General features: G+C 33.7%; 2 protein-coding genes across 2 annotated transcripts; one reads left to right on the forward strand and one right to left on the reverse strand.

Annotated features, from left to right (window-relative positions):
• The first annotated feature begins 746 nt into the window (after positions 1 to 746).
• LOC145595605 (cysteine proteinase inhibitor 6-like) lies at positions 747 to 4,289 on the forward strand. Its single transcript, XM_081652019.1, has 5 exons — positions 747 to 1,067; positions 1,903 to 2,125; positions 3,289 to 3,434; positions 3,857 to 4,025; positions 4,106 to 4,289. Exons 1-4 carry the CDS (start codon positions 837 to 839, stop codon positions 4,010 to 4,012), a joined length of 756 nt encoding a protein of 251 aa, XP_081508145.1. The 5' UTR covers positions 747 to 836; the 3' UTR covers positions 4,013 to 4,025; positions 4,106 to 4,289.
• A 958-nt stretch (positions 4,290 to 5,247) lies between these two features.
• On the reverse strand, positions 5,248 to 11,533 carry LOC145595606 (uncharacterized). Its single transcript, XM_081652020.1, has 6 exons — positions 11,235 to 11,533; positions 9,455 to 9,527; positions 9,285 to 9,378; positions 7,222 to 7,338; positions 7,051 to 7,108; positions 5,248 to 6,002 (listed from the first exon to the last, which is right to left on the reverse strand). The coding sequence occupies exons 1-6, from the start codon at positions 11,265 to 11,267 to the stop codon at positions 5,523 to 5,525; spliced, it is 855 nt and encodes a 284-aa protein (XP_081508146.1). The 5' UTR covers positions 11,268 to 11,533; the 3' UTR covers positions 5,248 to 5,522.
• Positions 11,534 to 19,382: the final 7,849 nt, after the last annotated feature.

The raw sequence follows: 19,382 nt of genomic DNA on the forward strand, positions 1-19,382 counted from the left end.
ATTAAGGATCTCCGATCGACACGAAAGAGAGAGAATTGGGTGTGCAATCTTAGAAAAACAACGGAAATCGATCAGATCTAAAGGTAGGGTTGGTATTTTTGTGGTGGATTTCGATTTGCTGCGGTCTACGGGGGAGGGTGAGTGAGGCCGGTCGGTTGAATTCCTGCCATGGGGTGGCTTTTATTTGCTGCGAGGAGGGTGATTGTAGGGTGGGGTTTCAGGATTTGCTGGTGCTTGGTGGTGGGGTTTTGGATTCGGATTTCGCTGGTGGTGTGGTTTCGATGGTGGTGGGGTTGCGGATTTCGCTGATGGTGGGTTTAAGGTGGTGGTGGGGTTTGTAGTTGTGGTGGTGGTGGCGGCCTGGTAGGGGTGGTGGTTCGAGTGGAGTACAAACAGTGGTGAAGGGGTGTTAACGCCGGATTCCGGTGGGTCAACGCCTGAAAGTGGGGGTTGGTCATCGTTAACAAAAAAAATTATAATAGGATCTGCCTTTGTCAAAAAAAATTTAAAAGGTTGTCCTAGATAAAAACTGTCTTTTAAAAGGTTGTACTAGAAAATTTTTCAATTTGGAATATCAAATATCCGATTCGAAAATCCGACAACGCGCTCAAACCAAGCGAGCCCCTTAATACGTGTCGAACTTTTAAAAAGAAAAGAGTCGGCACTTCGATGAGAGCGCAACGTAACTTGGCAGAAGAAGAAGAGCCCAAAACAATACCAGTGTCATCAATAAACCGCAAACAAAATCAAACAAAGCAAAAATCAATCTTCCCATTTTCTCTTCAATAATACTTACTCATTAAGCAAAAAACAAAACGGTGGTTTTGTATAAATCTATGTTGAGCATCTCATTCTTCTTCCACCACTCTTCTTCTTCTTCTTCTCTCCTTTTTCTTCTCTTTTTCTCTCTCCTAATATTCCAGCGATCAAAAGGGTATTGCTCTGATTTTGAACCTCAACCTTCAATGGCTACTCTCGGTGGTTTGCGCGAATCTCAAGGTGTTTCCAATGATGCTGAGATTGAAAACCTTGCTCGTTTTGCTGTTGATGAACACAACAAGAAAGAGGTTAGCTTTTTATCTATTTATTTATTTATTTTTTTTATGATTTTTTTTGCAATTTTTGAAGTTGCCCGTTTCATAGTTTTGCATGAATTTTTCTGGGTTTTTCTTATTCTTTCAATTATCTGCAATTTTTTGTAGATTCCCAATTCATAGTTTTGATTGTTTTTTTTTTTTTTTTTTTTTTTTTTTGCAATTTTTGTAGTTGCCCGTTTCATAGTTTTGCATGAATTTTTCTGGGTTTATTCTTATTCTTTCGATTATCTGCAAATTTTTTTAGTTACCCAATTAATAGATTTAAATTATTTTTTTGATGGGATTTTTTTTTTCCTGTTTAAATGTTTTTTTTAGGTATCTGCAAATATTGAACTTACCCATTTCATTGTTCTGCATAATTTTTACTGGGATTTTGTGTGTTTTTCTGATTCCTTTGTTTTGGTAGATAGGGTTTGATCATGATTTCTGTGTTGATCATAATTTTTGCTGGGATGTTTAATTTTTTGTTTGCTGTTTGTTTTATGGAGTATGAGAAATTAAGGAATTTTATTAACTTTGTGATCTTCTTCCATTTTTTTTTCATCAAAAACTAAAGTAAATTTGTTTGCTGTTTGCCTGTTTATAATTGGCATTTATTGAACCATTGGGAGTAATAAGCTTAGAAATTACTCAAATTCAAGTACCATATTTTGATAACCGTTTCATAGTTTTGCATGAATTTTTGAAGTTGCCTGTTTCATAGTTTTGCATTGAATCATTTGGAGTAATAAGCTTAGAAATTACTAGTATTGTGAATTGTGGTCAAAACATTATTCTCATATTTTCTCAATTTATCTGAATGAAGAATGGAATGCTGGAGTTTGCAAGGGTTATAAAGGCTAAGGAACAGGTGGTTGCGGGTACGTTGCATCACTTCACTATCGAAGCCATTGATGCCGGTAAGAAGAAACTGTATGAAGCAAAGGTATGGGTGAAGCCATGGTTGAACTTTAAGGAGCTGCAGGAATTCAAGCATACTGAGGAGTCCCCTGCTGCATTCAGTTCTTCTGACCTTGGTGCTAATCGAGGTAATGATTAAGGTTCATGTTAAGATTTGTTGTTGAGGAAACGATTAGTGGTTTTGATTAAAATCATTTCAATATATTTACACAAGGTAGTTTGATCTTGGATGTTTAGTAATTTGTTTGAGCTTGCCACTTGATCATAAACTGGTTTCATTTATAACCGGGTTCGGAGAATTACTAGTTGCTATAACTATGCTTTGAATTTAGGTTTAAACAAGATGAGAATGTAATGAAATTAATTGAATGAAAGGACCATGAAATTTTCCATAGGATAAAACGTGAACCTTATTGATATGTTTCCTTACTATAGTATAGATAGGCTCGGAGCGTCACTTTAATTGCAGGGCATTGAAAATTTGTTGCTGTGTGTGGTTTGTAATCCATTCAATGATGACTATTATACTCTCTATGTTTTGCTATCCTGATTTTACTATTTTCTCCCAGAAACTAACTATTTGAGTAGTTGAGTTGTTGCTTCAAACTTCTGCTTTAAATTATGGATTTTTACTTTCACTTCTTTTATTATCTAGAGTCCCTTGAAGTGGCTCAAGAGGAATTGACATCACTGTTTAAATCATGATAATTGTTGTGGGTTGGATAGAATTTTGATCAAGCTTAGGGTACCTTTTCTTAATGGCTCCACACCTTTTTCTGCTATTGTCGTTTTAATGGGAATTACCTGTCAACTATAACCCACTAAAGATTGCACTGGAGCACCAACAAGTATCGTCTTTAAGTTGGCATTTTATTAGGTGTTGATTGTTCATCCTTAAGTCAGCTTTTTCATTAGGTGTTTAGTTCTGGCTCTGTGAAAAAGATGCAACCAGTGGAATATACTCTGATTTCCCATGTACCGTGTATTTACGAAGGCAGTCTCTAACACGAATAATCGAATACGGTAATTTTTCTGGCCTAATTTTAATAGTTAGGTAGCGAAATGCTTATCAGACTGAATCTAATACTCGATTGTTAGGTAACCCTGATATGTTTTTGGGAATTATTACCTATGATGAATGGAGACTTAACAACTTGTGCTGCAGAATGATTTTTGTATTTTGCTTATTTTGGAAATTTTCATTGTACACCTTTTTTTGCATGATTGATACCTTGCCTTGCTTCTATGTGATCTTCAGTGTGTTGGTACTAATATTTGCTTATATGTACAGAAGGGCATGCCCCAGGATGGAAAGATGTGCCTGTCCACGACCCTGAAGTGCAAAATGCTGCTAATCATGCTCTCAAGACCATTCAGCAAAGATCCAACTCTTTATTCCCATACGAACTGCAAGAAGTTTCTCATGCAACGGCTGAGGTTCGTCCTCCAATTAGTTGTTGGCACTTTAAGTTGCTCTTTGAATCATAAGAATCACTTTTTTTTTCCTCGTAACTTGAGAAGGTTGGACGAAACTATACTACCAAAAGGTGTTTATGTGGCAAGTTTGATTCGATCTCATTTTAAAGAAATTAAGCAAAAAATACCAACTTCTTCGGTTCATCCCACACCTTTGCAAATTTGGAAATACAATTATAAATAGCTGAGTGAACCTAAGATTTGGCTAATAGATGTGAGGTTTGGGGTCAATTATCATGAGTAGCCTCCCATCTTGTTATTGATCTGTAGCAGTGGTAGCGATTAATTAACTTTCAGTGATATTCGTAGTTTCTCAGGCAGTCAAGCTGCATAATATGGACAATATATGCTTAAACTCTGATGCAAACTGTTTTAAATGACAGGTTGTGGAAGACACTGCTAAGTTTAACCTGCACCTCAAAGTGAAGAGAGGAGAGAAGCAGGAGTCTTTCAATGTGGAGGTGCACAAAAACAGCGAAGGCAACTATAACCTTAATCAGATGGGCAACATTGAGCCTGAGTTCGAGAAGAAGGATTGAGTGTTGGAGATCCAGAGATCCTTGTCTATAAGGTTTCTGATGGTTAAGTAATACTCGTAATAACTAGTAAGTACGGAGTAGTAAGTAGTGAGTACAGCTGACTTGGTTTGAGTGTAATAACCTTGACTTTTGTGGTGGTGGTGGTTCCGTCGTATTTCAATGTATGATTACTTTAATTATGTGTAATGAAGATTGTTTTCTTATTCTCTGTTCTTTCTATCTTAAAGAAGGGTCGCTACTTACAAATCTGTAGGTTATGGCATTATGTGATGTATAATTGGACTCAAATCATCTTTTATCTGTTGGATACAAAGGACTTAAGGAGTAACAAGGCAAATACAATTTACAGATGGGGTTTGGGGGTTAAAATTGACCCATAAACAATTTATGTTACTTTTACATTGCTGATTATAATTAGGAAAAAATGAAGTAACATTTTGAAAATAAATATTAACATTAATCTTCAAAAAAAAAAAAAAAAAAAAACAGAATTAGTAGTTCTTAGGGGTGTCAATTTGGGTAAATGTTTTGATTTTGGGTTGAAATTATCAGTTTTGGTTTAAATTGGGTTGAAATGAGTAGTGGGTCAGTTTGGTTTGGTTTTGAAAACTATTGGGTCAGTTCACTTTGGGTTTTTTAATTTTTTATTTTATTTATTTATTTATTTATTTTTTATTGTGGTTTCTATTCGGGTTGGGTTCTCATCGGGTCAGATTGTAATTGGTTAAGGTTAAAATCAATTTGGGTTGAACTGAGTAGGTTTGAAAATGAGTTTAGCCAGTTTAAAATGGTTTTCGGTTCAAAACATTTTTGGGAATTTTTTTCTCTTTAAAGCTATTTTAAAAGGTTCTCTGGAAAACTAGATGTACCACTTGGAGGTTTGGTTCTTACCTTAACTTAGTAAAGTTGACTACTTTATTGCCTTTAATTGCAATTGCTTATCTGGGTATTTGTTTTACTTGAAATTTCCACTCTATTTGGACTTATAAGAATATACCCTAACATGAGGGGATGGTTTTTTTGGGATGGTTCAATTGCTTTCTTTCCTTGCTCTTGCCATTTTTTGCAATTTTGGTCCATTGAGAATACTTTTTATGTTCTTGTTGCAGTTATTGGAGATTATAACAATAACCCGCGGCGAACGACACATTTAATGCTTACTATATCCACTTAATTAACTTTTTTATATGCAAGTAGCAAGTAGCATGTATCATTTTTCTTTTTAAAATGTCGGATTTCCTAAAAAATTCATGAGAAGAAAATAAAGAAAAAACATTCAGAGTACACAGTGCATTGTGACATCCAACTACGTTAAAAATTTCTGCAACTAAAGATGATAACAATGCAAGCCTTACAACCTAATTAGAAAACCTACTAATCATCAATTATACAGATCCAGCAGAGACCATAATTAAAGGATTTTAGCGTCTTTCCTTACCCCCCCAAGGAATAGGTCTCCACTTTCATCTACATTTTCTCCTATCTTCTCCTACATTGACACTTTTGCCAGCTACTCTTCATCATAGTCCTCATCTTCGTCTATTCTCGAGTTAAATTGAGCAATCTGATGTGGGTCAATGGCCATCCCATCAACTTCAGAGAGCAACTCTTCATTCTTGCTTTCAGGAGGCGGTTCAACTGATGCAGCAGCATTTTCTGCTGCTGCTGCTGCTGCTGCTACAGTGGGTCCTACTTCCTGGTTTTCAGCAGCTATTACGTCAGCATTTAAATCAAAATTCCGGACTGCCGTGTCTGCATCACCTACAACTGGACTCTCCTTCATTGGATCTGCTTTATTGGGATCATCGTCCGTGTTGGGTACTTGGATAGGGCAGGGCTTGTTGATGGGCTCAAAAACTGTCGAGGGTTCGGATTCCATTTCATGGTGAGTGGGTGTCTCTCTTTCTAATGGGGGCCTTCCCCGCCCACGACCTCTCCCTCGGCCCCGCCCTCTACCTCTACCACTGCCGCTGGCATGACTCATTTCTTGCTGCATTTAGTCAACAAAGGCTATTATAAACCATAGATTGCTAAATAATTAAAACACTGTTACTAGTAAACAATCATATGGAAGCAAAAACAAACACATTTTTCTTTTACCATAGGGCAGTCAGGAAAAGAAAAATGCCTTCTTTACAAAATCAAAGAAGACTAAGAAAACAAACAGACAAAAAAATAAGGGAAAAAAAATATAGATTCTTCACATTAATTTGTGCACTCATTGCTGTAATACTATGTAATGTAAGGAGTATAATTTACTGGTGAAAGTTCAAACCAACCCCCTCACAACCTGAGCACGGAAAACTTGCTGTAATGCTATTACCAGATTAAGGCACTATTTGGTTCAAGTTATTATCTAAAATAAACTTATCTAGACTAATACGTACTTCATCCGTTTTTTTTATAGTTGCAACATTTTCCTAAAATGGAAATGTCACATTAGTTGCAACACACTATAAAAGGAAGGTTTTTACGGTGAAAATTGTACTATTACCTTTATTTGAAGCTCATGACCCACTTGATTATACTCCTAAGAACCTCTTAACCCGGTTTTAAGTGTATTATATCATGCGAGGTCCACATTTCTTAAATAATGTGATAAAGAGTGTGTTGCAACTATAAAGAAACGGAGGAAGTAATATTTACTTATGTGATCTTTACTATTTGTCTAGTGTTCTGTTAATCTACCAAACAAGAACATGGAGAATTGGAGAGCATATCACCAAAATGAAGTACTAAAAGGTTCTAGAGTACCAGTTTAACAGTTAAGATGCCTGCATACTTTTATACAACTGAGAACTTCAAGAAAACCTTCAGTTTTGCCTCAACCATACAAGTACAGTTTTGCCTCAACCATATAAGTAATTTATTCTAAGTTATTTTATTCATTAAAACAATGAAAAAAAAAAAAAAAATTATCAATGTCATTTTGCAAATAATGAAGCAGAATGATTGCATGTAGAAAACTGAATATAAACTGAATATATGCTGTATATTAAATAAGGATAAGGAAAACTAAGAGTATGCAAGTATCTCACCATCCTGCTTTTCTTCAACTCTTCATCACTGTCATGATACTCTTCAACAGCAGATTTCCTGGCAAAAAAAAAAGGTTGAACTGTCATTTCTTATAGAGTATTCTAAAAGTAAATCCACAGGAAAGAAGAGAGCACAAAACCCATCAGAGTTCAGAGAGCAACTGCACTCACCTTCTCTTTATAGCAGTTCGGTCATCTGCATTCGCTTCAGAATTACCATAATCAGGAACCTTGCTCACCACGTCCTTCAGAAAATCAAACATGCTGAAGCTATGTATACAATGTTTTCTGCATCCACCCATTAAGAAAAAATCAAGAGCTGAACAACTTGAAGACAGGGAAAAATAAAGGGTTACATCAGATGGCAAGTTAAACCACCTGAGAGAACATTATGGTTGTCCGACAGTGTTCTCAAGCCACACATAAAACCCACCCCACAGAAAAAAGGCAAAACATAAACAAGAGTATTAGACTATGCAACTGCAAAACAGTATTGTATAAGGAATATGGGGCTCCCTATTGTTAATGGGCACCAAGGAACCAATCTATTTTTGTTTCTAAATAATCTCAAGCTTTCACAAAGAATCACTGATCCCCAAAGCCTAATTCACAAAAGGATTAACTAATTAATGGCAGTACAGTACGCAGAAGCACATATATGTCAGAAACTAATACACAAGCCACAAGAAAAGCGCAATAGAGAAGTTTACATGGCCCAGAAGCCCCTGACTGAATCTTCTATTTTAAGCAGTTTCTTCCAAGAAGACGATTGGCAAATTCCTTGTTCCCAGCAAACACCAGAGAACATGTGTCACAAATAACTTTTTTTGGTCTCGGTACCTTACAAGATTTTTAAAGCACAAATAATCATCTCACTACCTAACATCATATGCCAGGATAACTTATCACAAAAAGGTCAAGCAGCTAGACTACTATTATGCAACATATGACCCAGTTGATCACCTTACAATTCTATTTGCCTCACTCCATTCTCATCCTCAACCTTATTGAAAATGAAAAGGAAAATAAATACAAAATCAACGTTTGGATTTTCTTTATTCTCATCCTCATCACATTGGATTCTTATTGTCAAACCATTACTTTGAATCACTTTCCAATATTTAGGGATTTTTTTAGAAGCTAGGCAATAATGGAGTAAATGATATAACCATTTTCCACCTATAATCAAAAGGGAAATAAGCGTATAAATCCAGTTATTAATACAAATCATAAAATGAGCAGCAAAAGAAAATCCACTACACTAATATGACAATGTCAAAAAGCCAAAATAGTTACCAAGTATTTCCTATTATAAGATTCAGCAAAAATATACTTCTCATATAACCCACTTTGACCACATTTTAATATTATACTTCCTCCGTTCCCCTAATATTGCAACAATGGGGGAAGACACGAAATTTAAGACGAGGTGAGATTTAGAGAGAAATAAATATAGGGACCCATGTGATGAGGAGAGAGATAGAGAGAAAGTTTGTGAATATATGGTAATGTTGCAATATCTGTGAAACTTCCTAAAATGATAATTGTTGCAATATAAGAGGAACGGAGGAAGTAATTAGTATGTAAGATGATGTTAGTTTAATCATAATAAACTTCGACTCACTTTCCGAATCTAGGTGTTTCAGAAAGTTCGATGATTCACTTTTACTTCATTGTACTTAACAAATTCGTTTTACGACGTAACTCCTTTTGTGCTCTTAATCCTACACTATTTACACCTTTCAACCCTCTCACTTATTTTTATACACTATTTTCTTACACCCACTCACTTTATCCAAAATTTCTTAGAAACAACAATCTAAAATAAGTGAGTCGAACTTCAGGAATATTGGAGTATATTGTCAAAAAATTAATTTTTATATAGCTTTTACCAATATCAATTAAAGATGCTGATGGGCAAAGTTGTGCATAGGCAAGCGTGTGCAATCAATGTGTAACAAGTAATATGGGACATAAGGAGTATGTATTTATTTGGTAGACGTCCATTCACTTAAGCAACTAGACTACCTTTACTTATTTTTTAATCACATCAAAACCATCTGAATTGTTAGCTTGATAGCTATATAAAATATACAATTAGAGGACCTCCAATAGGTAGTGCCAAACAACCCAAAGATTAAAAATTCCACACACACTGCACAATAGCTTAAAATTTCAAGACAGTCAACACTTAGTAAAATATAAGGCCAAAAAAAATCCATATATTAACTTACAGATGAAGAGAACTCATAGTTTTGGCTCCTCTTTGAAGGGTTATGTCATAAGTCCGATCACAAAGGTCTTGCAAAAACAGTTCCAATGCCTTTGCTGCACAATATAAAATTCAGATTGAGCACAACATCATAATTTCAAGTTTCAAAATCTAAAACTTGATGCTACTTACAAACTAAAACAGGAACTGCCATTGCTATCTTCCCAACATCTTCATCAGCTTGCATAATCTTTTTTATCCGAGCCTGCGAATTCAATCAAGAAGATATCATTAAAGATTGAACCATCAAAAGTGCACCTTTGATAACTATCACATCCCAATAATTGCATATGAACACTCAAAATGTAAATACAATACTGTGAAGCATTAAGAAACCAAAATTGCAATGGGCTGTAATGTGCAATGATGATCTCAGTAGCAAACAAAAATATTGTGCATATAGGAAGAAGAGAGGGGGGGGGGGGAGGGGTAGAAAAGAGAAATGGTTTCTTCGGATAAGAAGAATATGAGATCCAAAAATTTTGGGGGGAAGAAGATATAGAGTGCAAGAGATCAATTGTGCCTTCTTTGGATGTTATGTTGGAGAAAGAGGGGAAAGGGAGGGAGGAGGTGGGGGGGAATTAACCTTATCCTCTTTCAATGTACTATGACTTTCCAATGTTGGAAAGATTTGGAAGGAAACTAATTACATATCCTTCCCTTCCCTTCCCCTCTTCTCCCTTTCTGTTCCCTCCATAACAGTTATCCAAAAACACAGTAAAGTGGATGGTAATCCCTAAACAAAAGAAAATGGGGAAGGGTGGGGGGTGGGGGGTGGGGCTGACCCTTTCATCTTACAAGCAACCCAGAGTTTACCTTTGCTTTTTGTTACGTTATTGGGCACTTTGTCCAACAAATAAATTGCCCCAAATTCATTCGTCAAAGTATTTCACAGCGAACGCAATTACAAAAAACTACTCCAAAATAACTACAGTAACAACTCAAATGTGGGCGTATGAAGGGCCAACTATTAAATACTGAAAATTAAAACCAAAGATCCAGGGGTTCACAGATAAATCTCTCCAAGAAACTAGCCAGTGATAACTAAGATAAAAAGATAAACCCAGTAAATCATCCCAAACGCCAAATCTGGCTAATACACAGACCAACTTCTGTAACATCCCAAATGCCATATCTTGCTATGAAGTCAGCAAATAATACTCAGCATATTTATTGAACTCGTACCAAAAAAAAAAAAAAAAAAAAAACAAAAAACCCCAAATCACATTAGCTTCAACGATCAAAAGCGTCATCAAACTAATTGCACGATTATAACAATCGCTTTAAGCCATATCGGGACAAATAGACAGACATAAACATATCAGAATCCTGAATCACACAGCTCAGTCAAAAAATTCAGCATATCCTTCCTCTAAGTGCAACCTTTTAACATAAAATGATTCAACTTTCAAACCCAATCAAGCCTTCAGAATTCACAAACTCTCCCCGTCCTCCATTCCATGAAGATGAACAACAGCAGAATACAAAAATATCATCATCAAAAGTCAAAATTATCAGAAAACTAATTTGATTTTGACCCCTAAAAATTAGCACCACAGAATTTTTCCAACAAAAAGCAAATTCAACCATACTGAACCAATCAAACACTAAAGTAAGGCAAATTAAACATGACCCAGATCATATTATCATAAAAAGCATCAATCTTTAAGCCTAAAATTCGACAGAATATGTAACACCCAAATCCTTTTATCCACAAATTTAATAATCAAAACACCAAAAACTTGCACAAAATCCACTTAATTTAGTATATAACAATCAAATTCATAACCCACTAAAACCAAAGATTAATACATAGATTAAAAAAATACCCATAAAAATTCAGATCCGGTTCAATAATAAATTAATAAGAAAAAAAATAAAGGGAAGAGAAGAGAGAAAGAAAAAAACACACAGCAGGGAAACGAGTATCGAGCTTCTTCCTCATGGTTTCTTCAGAATTTTCTCGTGAAAAAGGACAAATATATATTTAAATTTATTAAGAGAAAAAAATTAAAAAAAGGGATTTGCAGAAATAGATCAGAAGATAAACAGTAGAATCGAATTAAGCAATTTTGGGATCAATTAAAAGTATTTACAGAGCTTAAAAAAGGGGCAAATTAGCGAAAAATACAAGGTAATTTTAAGGAAGTTAGAATTTGGTTTTGGTACGAGAAATAGAAAGACGGGAAGAAATTCAGGAAGATGTACATCCAATGAATTAAATTTTTTTTTATTTAACTTTTTTTTTCAAAAAAAAAAAAAAAAAAAAAAACCAAAATGTAATTTTAAAAGACACGGACAAAAAAGAGTATACGGTTTTTGTTGTCAATTACGGAATATTTTGCAACGGAGTATTGAATAAGTTTTATTGTTCACTAGTGAGATAATTTAACTTTTTTTTTTGTGGGTACTAAACCACCCTGGTAATTACCAAGTAACGCCCGTATTTTTATATGAACTCTCTTAAGTAACCCACTCTTAAATAACTCCTCAATCTACTATTGTTTGATTCACCTTATTTTTACTTATTTGAACTTATCTGATCTGATTGTCTGATTTGACTAAACTTTGACCTTAAATGTTCGATAATCTATAAGGAAAAAAAGCATCAAGTATGCAAGTGGGATCTTGTTAGATTCGTAATAATGTGTATTTAATAAATATGTATTTTCCACAATTTTTTTAATTACAAAATTGAAGATGTTTAGTGATAAAAAAGAACTGCACATAAAAAGATAATTTGATCTAAATTTATTTTTACTAATCTGAACTGAACTTATTTTTTCTGAAATAAGTAAAAATAAAGTGAATTACTTTCACTTTTAATTTTCTCTCTCTTCACCTTAAGAATTTCATCCATAACCACCACCAAGCAAACCACCACAATTCCGTCACCACCAAACAAACCCACCACAATTCCGTTACCACCAAGGGTTGCGACCGGCTACAAGGGACGATGTCAAGAAATCAGAAAGGTAAGGGGGTTGGTGATTAGTGTAATCCCCCATATTTTTTTAGAATAAAATTATTATATTTCTTTATATTTAAATAAATATTTTACTTTGTTTTCATTAAATAAAATTATTATATGCAAAATTTATTTTAACTATATTAGATTATTAAGCACCAATATAATTGAAATCCTTATTATAAGTGGTGTTGTAGCCCAAATTTGAATAAAGAGAGCCTAAACTTTTATTCAAGCCCAAATACAATTCCCACTCCTACTTGATTTTGAAGATCAAGCCCACAAAATATATAAAACCCAAAACCCTTATTTCCCCTCACTTTCTTTCCTCCTCTTCACGTCTTCACAAGAGAAAAAAAAAAAAAAAAAAAAAAAAAACAAAACTTGAAGCTGCTTACTGCTGCACCTCCGGCCACCCTGCTCACCGCCGCCTGCACCTCCGGCCACCCTGCTGACCGCCGCAACACCGCCGCCCAGCCACCTTGCTGCCGTTTGCCCTCTTCTTCCTTTATTTCTTTTTATTGTTTTATTATCTTATTTAATTGTTTAAAAGTTTTAAGCTTTAATTAAAATTCTTGTTCTAAATTATATTATTATGGTTTGATAGTATGTTTAGATTATAAAAGATTATAAATTTATGGATTTTGTATATCTAGATTATTAAATAAAATTTCAGATTATGTATTTTGTATATTTTAGGGCTTAAAACATTGATTTTTCATGTTTTAGGGCTTGAAAACGTGTTAAGCAAGTTAATTAGAAATACTATGATTTCATAATTGTAAAACCCACAATTTTACAATTAAAATTAATTTTCAGATTATATATCTTGTGAAATTGGACTTTTAGGTTGTTTATTTGAAGGATTTTAAGGTTTTAAAGTGAAATATACTATTATAGCTATTGAATTATGTATTTAGATCTTTAAAAGTTTGAAGTTTGCAATTTAATTTATTTTTTTCGGATTTTATATAATCTGATTTTTTTTTTATTGGTTTGAGCTAATAATAAAGGTTTAGAATGCTTTAATATCTTTTAAACAACTATTTATGCAATGTGATAGGTATAGACTATTTGAATTGCAAAAACTATTAATAAAACAAATTTTCAGCATGTATTAGTAAGTTAAAGTTGCTGTAATTTATTATTAAACACTATATTTTCATGATTTTAACACCTAAACTTGTAGTTGGGATGTTGTACTATTAGTTTTGGCTAATTGGATTAATTTAAGGACTTTATTTTAATGGTTTGAGAGGTTTTTAAATACTTTAGTATTGCTGTAATTTTAATTGCTTTGGTATTGATTTATTCCTTATTATTTGGTTTAGGAGAGGACTTTGTAGAAGGCGATTTCTAGTCTTTAAAGTGGCCAATCGAATTGTTTACTCAAGGTACGTACAAGTTACAAAACCTTGCTTTTAGGTGCATGTTTAAGGACGGATCGAGAACCTAGTACCATGTCTAGGGATGACTGGGTTAAATTGTTTGGTTATACATTGTGAAATTCATTTGATGTGCATCATTTATTATTGCAATTATTGGTTATGTACTAATTATGCAAGGTTTGCTTAGAGGCAAAGGTATGTGATTGGTGAAATGATTCAATTACTACTCATTCATGATTTAATGAAATAGGATGAGTAAAGGAATGGTTCATGTCTTATAAGACAAGGTTAAGAGTTTGGGGTGCCTTATGCACTCAAGGTGTTTATACACCGAGGTAGTAAAGGAATAAATAATAAATGTTGCTTGCCACTAATAAATCAAGAATTGAAATTGAAAAGTTGTTTTACTTGATTGAATTGATATTGGATTGATTGAATTATTATGCATGTGAGTCATCACCAAGTCTAAACCTGTAAATCACGTAAAGTGCAAGATGGATGAGCAATAAAACTCTGGATTGGTGCACTTCTGGAGTAATGACAATCAGGGGTTGGGGTACATGGGGTATTAGCCGTGTACTTTTCTCGAGGCCGTCTGATCTACGAGTCTCTTATTTCAAATACTTTTTTTTATAAAACTAGGAGTTAGGTGAGATCTCATACTAACTACGGTCACGGAGTCGCGCCCGTGGTCGTTGGATGTTTATTGATGTTTCCGAAAGGAGGCATGGGGTTTTTCTTTATTGATGTTCCAAATGGGACATGGGTTGGACAACCTTGTCTATTGCTAAATCCAAAGAATAAATTGAAATGAGTTAACTACTATTAGCTAGTGGAGTCTTAATAAATTAAATAATCGAGTCGTGTGTTGAGTTTGTGATCTAATTATGCGTATGATTGATTATTAGTAGCATGTTAAGTACTTCCTTATTTTACTTTGCAGCTTGTATGTACTCAGCTTTGCTGATTGCGTGCTTTTGTGTGTGTCCTTCTTTGGTCATGGCCTTCGCCTTCAAATGACCCTGTGACGATCCAATTTTTACACTTGTAATATTGGGGAGCAGAATAACCACAGGTTCTCTCACATGCAGCATTCATCAGGGTTGTGGGATCTTGAGTAGAGAGTTGGTTGCTTATTTTCGCGTTTCTTGCAAGTTTAATTTTATTTAACTCGATTTTATTTGACACTATTTCCCTTGGTTTAAGTTTGTTTTAACTCTGAATTTTAATTACTTACTTTTACTTTTGGGTTTTGATTAAGGGCCTTAAAGGTTCCAACTTGTAATACTTATTTTTGATTTAAATACTTTGCTTTGAGGTTTATTTAAAACTGTTTTGGTTTTCCGCTGCTAACTTCTGAGATAGCCTTAACGTTTGAACACGTGGCGGTAGCACACCAGTAATTCTCTTGGATTTGTTCAGGTTATTTACAGGTTTCTCACAGGTTTTTAAGAGAGAATTATTGGGGTGTTACAATTATGTACTTGTTTTAACCTTTATTTATTTTTAGTTTTTTATTTCAATCGTTCCAGACGAAAGCCTGAAATTTTAGGATGTTCCTTCTATGATTACGAAAAAAAGACAAAAATTCAGAGCACTCACCGACTCTGTATGCTCCGACGACCCCTTCGGTAGCGTCGTTGCATCCTTAAACTCGTCCATTCACCGTTTGCGCTAATTGGTGAAGAGTAAAGCAATTTTTTTTTTAAAAAAAAAAAATATTTGACGTGGTGGCTGTTCGTAGGTGATGGTTGTTTGGTGGGTGGTGGGGTAACAAGTTAGAGACTGGTTAAAGAAAGTGAAAGTGGAATATGGTACATTTTATATAGGCCATTACCCCGTAAATACTGGACGTGGTTTAGCAATTCACATTTTTTTTTAAAGAATTTTATGAGAAATCACCTTTTAAATTCTTATTTTTATGGAAAACAACCTTTTAAAATAAATTTTAAAAAACCACCTATTTAAAAAAAATTTGATGTAATTTGCCACCAACAACAAAACAAATAACGATCAAATCATTAGAATTCAAGCTCATTTTCCAATAGAAGGTGGTGAATTACAACAAAAAAAACTTTTTTTTTCTTTTTTTGAATGGAAGAGAGAGAGAGAGAGAGAGAGAGAGAGAGAGAGAGAGAGAGAGAGAGAGAGAGAGAGATATTAATAGGTGATTTTGACAAAATTTCCTTTTCTTTTACTTTTTTTTTTTGTTAAAAATACGAGTTCAAACAATTTGAAAAGTGAGAGAGGGGTAAGGGATTCCAACCTAAACATGTCTCTAGTGGGGTATGAACTAGACCTGATCACACTAAGCCTGACCCAATTTTTTAAAAAGTTTGGGCGAGCTCGGTAAAGTAATTTTAGTTGATTTTTTTGCCTAACTCGATGGTGGCCCGAAAAGCCTGCACAGTACAAATTCTTATGTGTATCCTTGTCCAACTATTGGATCACCTATTAAAATGCATTCATATCCCTACCTTATAAAAAGTGGAAAGATACTCTTATGAACAGTGCGAATACAATTATACCCCTACAAAATATTTGTTACATGTTTGCCCCTCTTTAATATATACATTCTTCCTCCTTTGGCTTTGTCTGGTTCATCTTCTCCATTCAAGACTCAATAAAGTTTATTCGTTTTTCATCCTCTCTTCTCTAATATCCTGGCACATATCTTCTGTATTATCCTCTCCTTCACTTTGGTCATTTTCTACCCTAAAATTTAGACTTTATTAAGATTAAAATGTATATTTAAAGTGTAGGTTATTGCTGATTTTTTTTGTTAAAGAAAGTTATTGCTGAAATTTTGTTTATACTGCAGAGAAAAAGTTCATCAGAATCCATAACTTGTTTTTATTTTTCAATGTTAATGTTTAATTTAATTGTTTCTTGCAGGCTATTACTTCTACTGGGACGAAGAAGGGCGAGTTGTATGTAGCTCCTCTTTTGTGTATATTTCAGTACCTTATGAAGAAAATAGATAATTATAACTTAAAGCTAATTATATGCCGAGGTTATAGTTATAAATTGCAATATATAAATATGTCAAGAATTTTTGTAAATTACTCCGTATTATATCTATATTAGGGTACCATGTTGTTCATGATTTTATTGTAATGAAAATGTTTATTCACTGCCTACCTATATAGGATTCTCTATATCAAGGTAAATATAATACAATTCCCTCACGATATAATATTCTTTTAACGAAATTCCAAACATTGCATGGATACGCAAATTGTTGTACCAAAATACAATATAATGGACACAACCCTAAGACATTAGCGCAAACTGCTATAACTCTCCCTAAAGAGCAAGCCATTTTATGTGCATGACCCTAAATATTAGCGCCAACTTCTATACTTCTGTTAAAGCTAGCAATTTCGCGCGCATCGCGCGTGTAGGACCGTACCCACTAGTACAAATAAAATGCAGAATCTCTCTTCACTTCTTCTTCTTCCTTCTTCTACTTCCTGCCATATTTACTTCTTCTTCTTCTTTTTTTTTTTTGTTAATATTTTGTTTCCTTCTTTACATAATCTCTCTCTTTTTTTTTTAATCTAATCTCTTTTTATTTCTTTCTCAATTTTAATTCATTCCTTTTTTTTTCAAATTTTTATTTTCTCCCTCCTCTGTTCTTTGATTTTTTTTTCGGTTAATTTTTTCCATTGATTTTCTGCATTTAACGTGATGAAAATTGTCGAAATTCCTAAAGAGATTAATCCAGGTTAGTTAATTATTATGAATTCATTGTGATCAATATTAATTTATTTTTGATCTTGATATGAATTTGTGGATGAAATTATTGTTTTAATATCTATTGAATTTGTTTAAACTAATCTGATCGATTTCAATTCGTAATTCATTATGATTGATTAATTGATATTTTTTAATGTTCTTATTAATTTGATCAATTAATTTAGTAAAAAAATTCGAACATTGCATATTTTGAACATTTAGTAAAAAATTCTGAAGAGTTGCAAATTTTGAACATTTAGTAAAAAAAATCCAAACTGAACATTGAAATTTTTTGAACATTTAGTAAAAATATCTGAACAATCGCAATATACCACGCCTATACTTTTGAACATTTAGTAAAAAAATTTGAACGATTGCAAACTTTGAACATTTAGTAAAAAAAATCTGAACATCGAAATTTTTTTTTCTTTTTTTTTTTTTTGAAAACGAACATCGCAAATTTTGAACATTGAGTAAAAATATATGAACAATCGGAATGTACCACGCCTTTACTTTTGAATATTTAGTATAAAAATCTGAACAATTGCAAATTTTGAACATTTAGTAAAAAAATCCGAGCATCACAAATATTGAACATTTAGTAAAAATAACTGAACAATCGCAATGTAAAACTGCATGCCTTGAAATCGATCGGATTAGATTCAACCATTCATCTTCATCACTACATGTAGAATAATTTGTTGAGTCTCTTAAAATTTCAGTGAAAATAAACAAATTACTACTCTTAACTCAAATACTTCTTAAATTTAATTGTATTTTTAAAAACTTAAGAATTTTGCATAAATTTATGTACATTATACGAAATTTAAATGAATTTAAATATTGTAGTGAATTTAATTTACCTTTCTTCATAGAAGTATACACCTACAAGTTCCCTCTAGGTTTTCTCCTTGGGAGGGTTTTTTGTTCCCTCTAGGGTTTCTCCCTTGGGAGGGTTTTTCTAGCCTCCATTGCTAGATTTTTCTTCTTTTTTTGAAGGTTTTCCTTCAATCTTCTCCTTCTCTCTCTTTCTCTTCCATCTCTTTTCTTCTGGTCTCAATTGTAAATTTTTGTAGGGGGCTTCCATCGGTATTTTTACTGGTGGTAAGCCCCAAAAAAACTTTTTAATTGCTTTCAATAAAAGATCACATCTTTATGATGGAGTTTGATCTACTATTAGGTTTAATTTATTTGTTTGTTCGTCTGTCAAAGTTTGAAGATTTTGGGTTTCACAATCTCCAAAAGTGTCTAGAAGGCCATATGAGTTTTTTCACCCAAACAACTATTCATATGTGGATCTCAAGTCGAATTAGTGCTAACTCACAGATTGTATTGCTTCAGATGAAGATTTTTATAAAGGCGATCGTTGATCAAATCTGCGATGTAACTAGTTCTAAGGTGAATTGTATTTGTATTAGAATTTTAGATTTCCTCGGAATTGTTTGTAAGTGCCGTTTGGCTATCTTTCATTAATGAAATCCTTTCTCTTCTTGTCAAAAAAAAAAAAATTACCTTTCTTCATCTTTTTCTTGTTTTTCTTCCATTGTGATTCATGAATTTGAAGAGGAGTGAGGAGTTGTTCAGCAATTGAAAAAGGAAATATTCAAAATGAATGTGCAGAGGAGTGAGAAGTTGTTGGAGTGAAATTTCAAAAGAATAAAAATTCGTGTGTTTGGGCCGCATAACATAAGGTTTGTAGTGAGTGGGCCGCGTAAAATGAGTGGTCCATCTATTATAGCTGCACCAGGGTCCATAGTAGACTTATTGCCTGCATGACCCGGCTTGTTTAGGCGGGTTTGGGCACATCTTCCTAAACCTTGGCCCGGCTCGAGGAGTGGACAAATTTTTTAGACCTCGACTCGGCCGCCCCGCCCAATTAACACCTTTATTTTGAACCTCCAACCTCAAAATTAGAAGGTACTGGCCCTTTGTCACTACTCTTCCTCCCCGTTCTTCCCCATTAATA

Source organism: Chenopodium album, chromosome 19, assembly GCF_948465745.1.
Source record: "Chenopodium album chromosome 19, dcCheAlbu1.1, whole genome shotgun sequence".
Lineage (NCBI taxonomy): Eukaryota > Viridiplantae > Streptophyta > Magnoliopsida > Caryophyllales > Amaranthaceae > Chenopodium > Chenopodium album.

Excerpts from the sequence above, each read along its gene's own strand:
- LOC145595606 (XM_081652020.1), bottom strand. The coding sequence starts at position 11,267 with ATGAGGAAGAAGCTCGATACTCGTTTCCCTGCT. Across the intron at positions 9,379-9,454 it reads GGCAGTTCCTGTTTTAGTTT|CAAAGGCATTGGAACTGTTT; the intron begins GTAAGTAGCATC and ends TATATTGTGCAG. Across the intron at positions 7,109-7,221 it reads CGAACTGCTATAAAGAGAAG|GAAATCTGCTGTTGAAGAGT; the intron begins GTGAGTGCAGTT and ends TTTTTTTGCCAG.
- LOC145595605 (XM_081652019.1), top strand. The coding sequence starts at position 837 with ATGTTGAGCATCTCATTCTTCTTCCACCACTCTTCTTCTTCTTCTTCT. Across the intron at positions 2,126-3,288 it reads TGACCTTGGTGCTAATCGAG|AAGGGCATGCCCCAGGATGG; the intron begins GTAATGATTAAG and ends TTATATGTACAG. Across the intron at positions 3,435-3,856 it reads TTTCTCATGCAACGGCTGAG|GTTGTGGAAGACACTGCTAA; the intron begins GTTCGTCCTCCA and ends TTTAAATGACAG.